Raw genomic sequence first — 12,503 nt, 5'->3', positions numbered from 1 at the left:
TCATAGCTGTAATTGGCTGTGTTGTAACAATAGGGTGCAAACTGAAATTTACTAGCTGAGAAGCACACACCTCTATCCCTTTGGTAGATGCAGTAAAAACTCAATGGGACTATAAATGAGGCACCAGCCTGTAAGGCACAGCGCCTCTATCCCTGATTGCATTAAAAATATAAACAGTTTGGGACTTTAAATGAGGCACAAGCAGGTAATGCTTTGCGTCTCCATCCATGCATATGAAAAAACTGAAGATAGAGGGGACTAAAAGAGGTGCATGGAAAACAGCCAGCCCCCAGTTTGAAGTACTGTACTCACCCTCCAGTCAGTCCACCTCCAGTCCTACCTGTTTTCCATCCATCCATTAGCAACTATGTGCTTCTACTGTGGAGACACTCAGATTCATTAGTGTTAGGACTGCAAGTTACGCAGGGGCCTTGCAGCTTACACATGCGTTTGCAAATGCGTGTCAACTAAACCCCTGTTTTTAACCTACATTGTTAGACATGTCTATTTGGTTTGTTGGTAGACTGGAGGGTGAGTACATCAAACTGGGGGTTGGCTGTTTTCCATGCACCTCTTTTAGTCCCCTCTATCTTCAGTTTTTACAACTTTGTATCATGTCATTTAGTGTATTTACACTTTTGAATTTGCCGCCGGTTCCCCCCCCCCCCCTGCATCGCAACGCTCACAGGGAAGGGAACCAGAATACAGGTGCCAGCATCTGCCGAGCACAGAGCAGGGAGAGAGTGTGAGGATGGCTGGAGGACGGCGGGGAATCGCAGGGAAGATGAGTGTGATTCTGGGGTAATCCTGAGTGTGGCTCGGAGTTACCTCTTTTGGTACTGAAAATTAACCCCGAGCCACGCTCGGGAATACCGCTAAGGAGGTTAAGGTGACCATAGATACATGGAAATTCAGCTGGTTCAGCAGGGATCGGTCACATTTCCATCCATGTGCGGTCACTGCCGGATAAAAGTCACTCGATCAGCGGCTGCAGCCAATAGCTTCATCACTGATCTGTGTATTCTGAGAACGGAGGAGCGCCCCCCATTGTCAGAATACAATAGTGCAGCCAATAGCTTCATCACTGATCTGTGTATTCTGAGAACGGAGGAGCGCCCCCCATTGTCAGAATACAATAGTGCAGCGGATAGGATTCCCCCATCCCCCTCCAATGTGTAAATGGGGGAATCAGTTCAGTTTTGTTCCCTCAGTCCACTGGCTGATCGATAAAACAGAACCATGTATGGCCAGCTCTGGAAACAAGATATTTTATTCATCAACTGATCCCCCTGAATGGGGTTAATCTAGGTTCACACACTATATATGTGTTATCATCTAGGGTTGCCACCTCATCCCTTTAAACCAGGACACACAATAATTGCACAGGTTCTGTGTCTGATTAAGGTGGTAATTAAACTCACTTAGTACCTTATGTGCATTATATTAGCCTCAGAACCTGTGTAATTCATACATGTCCTGGTTTAAAAGGAATGAGGTGACAACCCTAGTATCGTCATCTGCTGGAGATAAAAGACGGCACAGTAACTATGGAGGAAGAGGATGGACATGACGGGGGGGGGGGGTTACTGGGTGTAAATAGAAAATAAGATCTTATTACCTCCTCTACTGCCACTTCCAACAATGTCTCCTCTCTACTTCCGCCCGACTGACCTCACACCCGGAACTTCCTGTCTGTACCTGACATCACTTCCTGTCTTCCATAGAGACTTCCTGTCTGGGTAGAAGTGAGATCACTACCTTGTGGAGCTCAGAGGAACTGCAGCCCTGAGAAACATCTGGTAGTGTGTGAACACGGCCTTGTGCTGTGTGTGTATGTACTGTATATCCTTATAGATGGGTCATCTCCACTCCCACCAAGGGGGATAGAAATATATTACTGCTCGGGGGGAGACATTGATTGCAGATTTAGTCATGTAGAACATCTGTTATATGGATACAAAGAACCCCAGCCGAGAGTAAAGGGGGGAAATGGCTCCTGATCCCCAGATTTGGGCAATTATGTCACCAATATAAATGGAAAAAAAACCTGCGCTATGTGTAACAACTCAAATACCTACAAAAATAACTTATATCGAACTACTGCTGTAACAAAGGTAAGTATTCCCTTTATCAACTAGAAGAGCATTATGCGTCACAGCGCTGTCCTATTGTGTGTGCACATAAATTATCACAAATACACTAAAATATGTGGATACATTCATATATAAAGTGCTAGGGGCTCAAAATAATATTGCAAAAAGAAGCTGGGCTGACATATACGGAAGACAGGTGTGTTTCAGTCCCCAAAATAATTATGTAAAAACAAAACAAGAAGGCACAAGGGACTTTAAAGAGACAACCACACAAAAAATATAAAATGACATAGGTTTTATTCTACAAAAAGATAAAGAAGACAAAAAAAAAAAAAAAAAGATAAAGAAGACAATACATTTGTGTTACATATAACAAACATAGTACTTCATTAAGAATATTGCACATAACCAGTATATATAGAAATACTTATTGGTCAATTTGAACTTCAACAGTATCGATCGTTTGTGCTTGCTGAATCTCAACGCGTTTCGCGAAGACAGTTTCTGCTTCCTCAGGAGAAGAAGCACAGATAATCTATAGGCAAGAAAATGTAGCAACATGAGACAAAGACCCAGAAAAAAAAAGGGGGGAGGCAGAGTATACCTTAAAATGTAACCTGTAGGTTTAACCACTTATCGCGAAGTGACGTACCCGTACGTCAGCTGACTTTGCGTGGGTATTCCAGGATGATGCCTCTAGCTAGAGGCATCATCCTGGTACGGTTGTTTAGAGCCGGCGGGCGGCTTTCCGGCGGTAATGACCAATGCGGCTCAGGAGCCGCTCGATTGTTACCCCGGCGAGCGGGAGGGGACGTCCCCCCCTCCCACCGCCTTCCGCGGCTCTGCCCGGGTCTCCCATCCCACTGGGAGACCCGAGCAACCAGCCGGCATGTCTGTTGGCTGGATGGAGTTCCAATCTAAGCCAGATGCGGCTTCGATCGGGTCTCCGATGACGTAACCCGGAGGCGGCATCCATGACGTCACATCTGGGTTACTCTGCTGCTAAAGGCAGCAGATTCAAAAAACTAGTGTATTCAAAAATGCTGTTTTTGGCATTTTGAATACATGGAAGTGTAGTGGAGGGGTCTGGGGTCTTTTAGACCCTCGATCCCTCCATAAAGAGTACCTGTCACTGCATATTGCTGTCACAAGGGATGTTTACATTGCTTGTGACAGCAATAAAACTGATCAGTTTTTTTTTTTTTTAAACCTGTGTTAAAGTAAAAAAAAAATAAAATAAATAGGAAAAAAGAAAATTTTAGCCGCCCCCGTCGCTGTTAGCTCCCACACAAAAGAAAACGTATATGGAAGTCGCGTCGCGAATGAAATCACTGTTCTAACCACACATGTGAGGTATCACCGCGATCGCCAGTGCGCGAGCAATAATTAAAAAAAAAAGAGCTACACTCTAACTATAAACTGGTAACCGTTAAAAAAATTTAAAACGTCGCCTATTGAGATTTCTATTGACCAGAGTTTGTCGCCATTCCACGGGTGTGCGCAATTTTAAACTGTAACATGTTGGGTATCTATTTACTCGGCGTGATATCATCTTTCACAATATACCAAAAAAATGGGCTAACTTTACTGTTTAGTTTTTTTTTTAAATACAGTGAAATGTGATTTTTCGTAATTTTTCCCAAAAAATGGCGTTTTAAAGACCACTGCGCAAATACCGCGTGACAAAAAATATTGCAATGACCGCCATTTTATTCTCCAGAGTCTTTGCTAAAAAAATGTATGTAATGTTTGCGGGTTCTAAGTAATTTTCTAGCAAAAAATACTGATTTTAACTTGTAATCAAAAAGTGTCAAAAATAGGCCTGGTGGGTAAGTGGTTAAAAAACACTTAGAGGTCCACTTGTAGGACACCACTGTCAATAAGTATCCACATATCCGAATTCAATCAAGGTACATATGAGCAAAAAAAAACGCCATACTCCTCCCAAAAGGGAAATGTGCCATTCAGTCTCACTGGGAGTTGGGGGGAGAGGGATATCAGGCCCGCAAGGCACAGAAACCGGCAACCTTCAAGGGCCAATGACAGAAGGCAGTAACCTGTAACAATATGTGCAGAAACAAATAGTGAAGGGTGTACCTTAGTAAGAGAGGTCATAAAAGAAAAAGGGGAGATTACTATCACCATGTGACCATTAATAGTGCAAGACCACCTGTTAATAGGGGAAATTGGGGTAAAGGTGAACTACTAAAAAAATTAACCACTTTGCCGCTGCTCACTAGAGCTCTACTGCGGCAAAGTGGCTCTTGTAGGTCTGACGACGTAGACCTACGTCATCAGACACTCCCCCCTCTCGGCGGCGCGCGCGCGCCGCCAGAGGCTCGCTCCAGCTGTGTTAAGTCACAGCGGGAGTTTGGCCAGGGGAGGAGCAGCGGCGATCACCGCTGCACTTCCCCAATCGTCGGGGAATCGAGTCTGGAGATCCGCCCGCTTGTGTAAACAGAGCGGGCGGATCTCCGAAGTGACAGGCAGGGTCAGATTGCAGGGTTCAGCATAGCTGAACCTGAGATCTGTCCCTGTGTCACTCAGTCACCTCCCCCCACACACGTTAGTAAGCACCAGGCATACATTAACCCCTCCCTCTCCAATAAAATTAACCCCTTCCCTGCCAGTGTCATTTTTACAGTAACAGTGCATATATATAGCACTGATTACTGCAGTAATGTCACTGGTAACCCCAAAAGTGTCAAAAATGTCAGTCAAGGGTCCGATCTGTCCGCCGCAATGTCGCAGTCCCGCAAAAAAATCGCAGATCGCCGCCATTACTCGTTAAAAAAAACAACAACAAAAATGACAAAAATCTTTCCCTTAGTTAGTAAAAGCAATAACTTTTGCGCAAACCAATAAAAATACGCTTATTGTGATTTTTTTTACCAAGCATATGTAGCAGAAAACAAATTGGCCAAAAATGTTAAAAAATTTAGATTTTTACATTTTTTTGGGGGGGAATTTCATATAAAAAAAATTTGAAAAATATTGTTATTTTTTCAAAATTGTCACTCTTTTTTTGTTTATAGCGCAAAAAATAAAAATCGCACAGGTGATCAAATACCACCAAAAGAAAGCTCTGTTTGTGGGACAAAAAGGACGTAAATTTCGTTTGGGTGCAGCGTGGCATGACCGAGCAATTGTCAGTTAAATTCGCACAGTCCCGAAACGCAAAAAGTGGCCCAGACGTAAGACAGCAAAATCCTCCGGTGGTAAAGTGGTTAAAGTGACACCAAAAGCAGAAATTGTGCAAAAAAACAAAAAAAACAAACAAAAGGTAAGATTGCTTTATAAAGTGCAAAAACAGTGAAAGTGAAAATAGAGTATAGAGTATTATACATAGAAATAATGACCGAGTGGTGAGTAGTGAGTACCTACCCCTAGCATCTAGTGTAGAAACTGAAGTGGAGAGGATCACAGGCAGACTGAGGGAAGGGGCCTAAAATACTGTGTTAGTGGCCAGAGTCCCGTCCCCCCACATCACAATGGCCAATGGGCCAGGGGGCTCATGATAGGAAGGATGGAACGAAAGTAAATCCCCCTGATTGAACGTGGCCGTTGACAGGTGTCCGCAGCGGTACCTCGTGTTAAGGAAAGAGACACGCCGAGTACCGAGGGCACGAATGCGCGTCTGTCCCAGCTGCAGCAGATAGCAGTAACCCGGAAGGAGGGGGCCAGGAGGAAACATTCTGAGCGGCCCCAATTACAGATCGGTGGAAAGGAAAACCGGGGACAAATCAACACAGACCATAGTCTGGTTGCAGAACTAAGATTAAACAAATCGATTGTTGGGAAAAAGAAAAAACAAAAAGATAAACACAGATAAGGTGTGAAGAGAAAGGGAACAAGAGACAATGTCATAAAGTGAAAAAAGGGGCAAAAAACAAAAACACTGAAAGAAAAAAAAACAAAAACAAATGAACTAAAAGGCATAGGGGGAATAAAAATAAAACAAGGTGTCTGGACATAAAAAAATGGATTAAATACGCAAAAAAAAAAGGTTCTGCAGTTCCTCTGAGCTCCACAAGGTGGTGATCTCACTTCTACCCAGACAGGAAGTATCTATGGAAGACAGGAAGTGATGTCAGAATCAGGCAGGACATTCCATTTGGTACTGGTAGACGTGGAGAGAAGACAATGCAGGAATTGGCGGCAGAGGAGGTAATATATAGATTAACCCCTTCAGGGGGGTCAGTTGATGAATAATATATCTTGTTTCCAAAGCGGACCATACATGGTTCAGTTTTATTGTTCAGCCAGTGGACTGAGTTAAAAAAACTGAACCAATTCCCCCATCCACACATTGGAGGGGGATGGGGGAATCCTACCCGCTGCACTATTGTATTCTGACCAGTGGCGTAGCGTGGGTTGTCAGCGCCCGGGGCAAGCTAAGTAATTTGCGCCCCCTACACAAATCTACTAGACCACTACACAGACCTACCTTATTCCTACACTGACCTACCTGATTACTATACTGACACCTACCTGACCACTACACAAACCTACCTGACAATCACACTGACCACTAAACAGACCTACCTGTTTCCTGCACTAACCTACCTGATCACTATACTGACACCTACACCGACCTACCTGACCACTACACAAACTTACCTGACCACTACACTGACCTACCTAATTACTATACTGACAATTACACAAGCCTACCTGATCACTACACATACCTACCTGACCACTACACTGACCTACCTGACCAATACACTGACCACTACACTGACCTACCTGTTTCCTGCACTAACCTACCTGATCACTATACTGACACCTACAGAGACCCATCTGACCACTACAGAGACCTACCTGATTCCTACACTAACCTACCTGAATACTCTACTGACACCTACCTCACCACTCAACAGACCTACCTGATTCCTATACTAACCGACCTGATCACTACACTGACCTACCTTATTACTACACTGACCCCTACACTGACATTCCTGATTCTTACACTGACCTACCTGACACCTTCACCCCCACACTGACCCCTTCACTGACACCTACACGGACCCCCTACAGTGAGACCTACACTGTCACCTCTTCACTGACCCTTCTTCCCTGCCCCTCCTTCACTGACCCCCCTAGACTGAACCCCCTACACTGACACCTACACTGACCCCTCCCAGAGTGACACATATACTGGCCCCCTTCACTGACCCTTCTTCCCTGCCCCCCTTCACTGACCCCTAAACTGCCCCCTACATTAACACCTACAATGACACCTTCACTGTCCCCTAGACTGGCCCCCCTACACTGATTCCCCTACACTGACACTTACCCCTCTACACGGACCCCCCTACACTGACACCTAAACTGACCCCCCTACACTGACACCTTCACTGACACCTCCCTACACTGATCCCCCCTACATTGACCCCCCTACACTCCCCCCCCCCCCCCCCCTGCGGGCATGGTACAGGAGAATGCAGGGCTGCGGGCACATTGACACCTACACTGACCCCTTCACTGACTCTCCACAACTTTGACACCTACACTGACCCCCCTTCATTGACACCTACATTGACCCCCCTAAACTGACCCCTCCTACACTGACCCCCCCTGCGGGCATGGTACAGGAGAATGCAAGGCTGTGGGCATGGTAAGGGAACAGGAGAATGCAGGGCTGCGGGCATAGTACAAGAGAATGCAGGGCTGCAGACATGGTGCAGGAGAATGCAGGGCTGCAGGCATAGTACAGGAGAATGCAGGGCTGCGGGCATAGTACAGGAGAATGCAGGGCTGCGGGTATGGTACAGGAGAATGCAGGGCTGTGGGCATGGTACAGGAGAATGCAGGGCTGTGGACATGGTACAGGAGAATGCAGGGCTGCGGGCATGGTGCAGGAGAATGCAGGGCTGCGGACATGGTGCAGGAGAATGCAGGGCTGCGGGCATAGTACAGGAGAATGCAGGGCTGCGGACATGGTACAGGAGAATGCAGGGCTTCGGACATGGTACAGGAGAATGCAGGGCTGCGGACATGGTACAGGAGAATGCAGGGCTGTGGACATGGTACAGGAGAATACAAGGTGGCAGGCATGGTAGAGGAGAATGCAGGGCTGTGCGCATGGTAAGGTACAAGAGAATACAGGTCTGCGGACATGGTACAGGAGAATGCAGAGCTGCGGGCATGGTACAGGACAATGCAGGGCTGCGGGCATGGTACAGGAGAATGCAGGGCTGCGGGCATGGTACAGGACAATGCAGGGCTGCGGGCATGGTACAGGAGAATGCAGGGCTGCGGGCATGGTAAAGGAGAATGCAGGGCTGCGGGCATGATACAGGAGAATGCAGGGCTGCGGGCATGATATAGGAGAATGCAGGGCTGCGGGCATTGCACAGGAGAATGCAGGGCTGCGGACATGGTACAGGACAATGCAGGGCTGCGGGCATTCTACAGGGGAATGCAGGGCTGTGGGCATGATACAGGAGAATGCAGGGCTGTGGGCATGATACAGGAGAATGCAGGGCTGCGGGCATTGCACAGGAGAATGCAGGGCTGTGGGCATTGCACAGGAGAATGCAGGGCTGCGGGCATTGCACAGGAGAATGCAGGGCTGCGGGCATGGTACAGGAGAATGCAGGGCTGCGGGCATTGCACAGGAGAATGCAGGGCTGCGGGCATTGCACAGGGGAATGCAGGGCTGCGGGCATGGTACAGGGGAATGCAGGGCTGCGGACATGGTACAGGAGAATGCAGGGCTGCGGGCATTCTACAGGGGAATGCAGGGCTGTGGGCATACCCTCATAGAATAGAGAAATAAAATGAAAATTCTAGAAGGCACCCGAGAGATCATGGAGGAGAGGTGAGTGGTGCGGGGAATTCTGGGACATTATCCAGTAACAGACAAGGGATGTGTCTGGATGGTGACTGTATCATTGTGTGTGTCAGGTTCCTATAAGGTGTCAGGATGTCACTGTCTATTTCTCCATGGAGGAGTGGGAGTATTTAGAAGGACACAAGGATCTCTACAAGGACATCATGATAGACAATCAGCCGCCCCTCACATCACCGGGTAAGAGGATACTTTATTGTAAAGGAGAGAGCAGTACGGAGGGTCCACCTAGATCCCCCATCATCTGATAAACACATAGAAACAATGTATTCAGTCAGTGTGTGTGTTTCCTACAGATGGATCCAGTAATGGGAACCCACCAGAGAGATGTCCCCGTCCTCTGTATTCCCGGGATTCCACACAGGAAGGTCACACCATCCCTCACCCTCATCAGGTAGACGATTGACAATCATTGGTACTTCTGATTAATACACAGCATGTTTGTTGCAATTAATGTTTTATTATATCTTTCAGAGTGGAAACCTCGGTGATGATAATATTGATGTTATAGAAGAGTATAAAGAGGAGGATGAGGAGTATGGAGTGATGGAGGAGTTTTCAGGACACAAGGATATGATGGAGCCACCTAATACCAGGAACCCACCAGAGAGATGTCCCCGTCCTCTGTATTCCCGGGATTCCACACAGGAAGATCACACCATCCCTCCCCATCATCAGGTAGATGAGGAACAATCACTGATAATATCATTAGGATCTGTACATTATCTGAATTGTTACAATTGATGTCATTTTATTATATATTTAGAGTGGAAACCTGAGACATTCTAAAGTTGAAGTTAAAGAAGAGATAAAAAAGGAGGATGACCACTACACTGACCTACCTGTTTCCTGCACTAACCTACCTGATCACTATACTGACACCTACAGAGACCTATCTGACCACTACAGAGACCTACCTGATTCCTACACTAACCTACCTGAATACTCTACTGACACCTACCTCACCACTCAACAGACCTACCTGATTCCTATACTAACCGACCTGATCACTACACTGACCTACCTTATTTCTACACTGACCCCTACACTGACATTCCTGATTCTTACACTGACCTACCTGACACCTTCACCCCCACACTGACCCCTTCACTGACAGCTACACGGACCCCCTACAGTGAGACCTACACTGTCCCCTCTTCACTGACCCTTCTTCCCTGCCCCTCCTTCACTGACCCCCCTTCACTGACCCCCCTAGACTGAACCCCCTACACTGACACCTACACTGACCCCTCCCAGAGTGACACATACACTGGCCCCCCTTCACTGACCCTTCTTCCCTGCCCCTCCTTCACTGACCCCTACACTGACCCCTAGACTGGCCCCCCTACACTGATTCCCCCTACATTGACACTGACCCCCCCCACACTGACACCTAAACTGACCCCCTACACTGACACCCCCCTACACTGAGCCCCCCTACATTGACCCCCCTACACTGACCCCCCCTGCGGGCATGGTACAGGAGAATGCAGGGCTGCTGGCACATTGACACCTACACTGGCCCCTTCACTGACTCTCCCCCACATTGACACCTACACTGACCCCCTTCACTAACCCCTCCCCTACACTGACACCTACACTGACCCCCCTTCATTGACACCTACACTGACCCCCCTAAACTGACCCCTCCTACACTGACCCCCCCTGCGGGCATGGTACAGGAGAATGCAGGGCTGTGGGCACGGTAAGGGTACAGGAGAATGCAGGGCTGCGGGCATAGTACAAGAGAATGCAGGGCTGCAGACATGGTGCAGGAGAATGCAGGGCTGCGGGCATGGTACAGGAGAATGCAGGGCTGCGGACATGGTACAGGAGAATGCAGGGCTGCGGACATGGTACAGGAGAATGCAGGGCTGCGGACATGGTACGGGAGAATGCAGGGCTGCGGACATGGTGCAGGAGAATGCAGGCTGCGGGCATAGTACAGGAGAATGCAGGGCTGCGGGCATAGTACAGGAGAATGCAGGGCTGCGGGCATGGTGCAGGAGAATGCAGGGCTGCGGGCATAATACAAGAGAATGCAGGGCTGCAGACATGGTGCAGGAGAATGCAAGGCTGCGGGCATAGTACAGTAGAATGCAGGGCTGCGGGCAAGGTACAGGAGAATGCAGGGCTGCGGACATGGTACAGGAGAATGCAGGGCTGCGGACATGGTACAGGAGAATGCAGGGCTGCGGACATGGTACAGGAGAATGCAGGGCTGCGGACATGGTACAGGAGAATGCAGGGCTGCGGGCATGGTACAGGAGAATGCAGGGCTGCGGGCATGGTACAGGAGAATGCAGGGCTGCGGACATGGTGCAGGAGAATGCAGGGCTGCGGACATGGTGCAGGAGAATGCAGGGCTGCGGACATGGTGCAGGAGAATGCAGGGCTGCGGGCATGGTACAGGAGAATGCAGGGCTGCGGGCATGGTACAGGAGAATGCAGGGCTGCGGGCATGGTGCAGGAGAATGCAGGGCTGCAGACATGGTGCAGGAGAATGCAGGGCTGCGGGCATAGTACAGGAGAATGCAGGGCTGCGGACATGGTACAGGAGAATACAGGGCTGCGGACATGGTACAGGAGAATGCAGGGCTACGGACATGGTACAGGAGAATACAAGGTGGCGAGCATGGTACAGGAGAATGCAGGGCTGTGGGCATGGTAAGATACAAGAGAATACAGGGCTTCGGACTTGGTACAGGAGAATGCAGAGCTGCGGGCATGGTACAGGAGAATGCAGGGCTGCGGGCATTGTACAGGAGAATGCAGGGCTGTGGGCATTGCACAGGAGAATGCAGGGCTGCGGGCATGGTACAGGAGAATGTAGGGCTGTGGGCATTGTACAGGGGAATGCAGGGCTGCGGACATGGTACAGGAGAATGCAGGGCTGCGGACATGGTACAGGAGAATGCAGGGCTGCAGGCATACCCTGATAGACTAGAGAAATAAAAAGAAAATTCTAGAAGGCACCATAATAGAGATCATGGAGGAGAGGTGAGCGGTGCTGGGAATTCTGGGACATTATCCAGTAACAGACAAGGGATGTGTCTGGATGGTGACTGTATCATTGTGTGTGTCAGGTTCCTATAAGGTGTCAGGATGTCACTGTCTATTTCTCCATGGAGGAGTGGGAGTATTTAGAAGGACACAAGGATCTCTACAAGGACTTCATGATGGACAATCAGACGCCCCTTACATCACCGGGTAAGAGGAGACTTTATTGTAAAGGAGAGAGCAGTACGGAGGGTCCACCTAGATCCCCCATCATCTGATAAACACATAGAAACAATGTATTCAGTCAGTGTGTGTGTTTCCTACAGATGGATCCAGTAATGGGAACCCACCAGAGAGATGTCCCCGTCCTCTGTATTCCCGGGATTCCACACAGGAAGGTCACACCATTCCTCACCGTCATCAGGTAGATGATTGACAATTATTGGTAGTTCTGATTTATACACAGCATGTTTGTTGAAATTAATGTTTTATTATATATTCAGAGTGGAAACCTCGGGGATGATAATATTGATGTTAAAGAAGAGTATAAA

General features: G+C 48.2%; 1 protein-coding gene across 1 annotated transcript in view; it reads left to right on the top strand.

Moving 5' to 3' along the window:
- Positions 1-8,972: 8,972 nt before the first annotated feature.
- LOC309550282 (uncharacterized protein) overlaps positions 8,973-12,503 on the top strand; it is a gene marked incomplete at its 3' end in the record, with an annotated part of 308,158 nt that continues 304,627 nt past the window's right edge. Inside the window, exons 1-4 of the mRNA XM_082250687.1 lie at positions 8,973-9,132; positions 9,249-9,346; positions 9,427-9,630; positions 12,456-12,503. The exon at positions 12,456-12,503 is cut by the window's right edge and continues 159 nt beyond it. Coding sequence (XP_082106813.1) covers positions 9,048-9,132; positions 9,249-9,346; positions 9,427-9,630; positions 12,456-12,503 — 435 coding nt within the window. The 5' untranslated portion in view covers positions 8,973-9,047. The remainder of the gene's footprint in view (positions 9,133-9,248; positions 9,347-9,426; positions 9,631-12,455) is intronic.

This window comes from Pelophylax lessonae (assembly GCF_965119305.1).
Source record: "Pelophylax lessonae genome assembly, chromosome: 3".
NCBI lineage: Eukaryota > Metazoa > Chordata > Amphibia > Anura > Ranidae > Pelophylax > Pelophylax lessonae.
The sequence above is the reverse complement of the archived record's forward strand: the minus strand, read 5'-3'. Positions and strand labels throughout refer to the sequence as shown.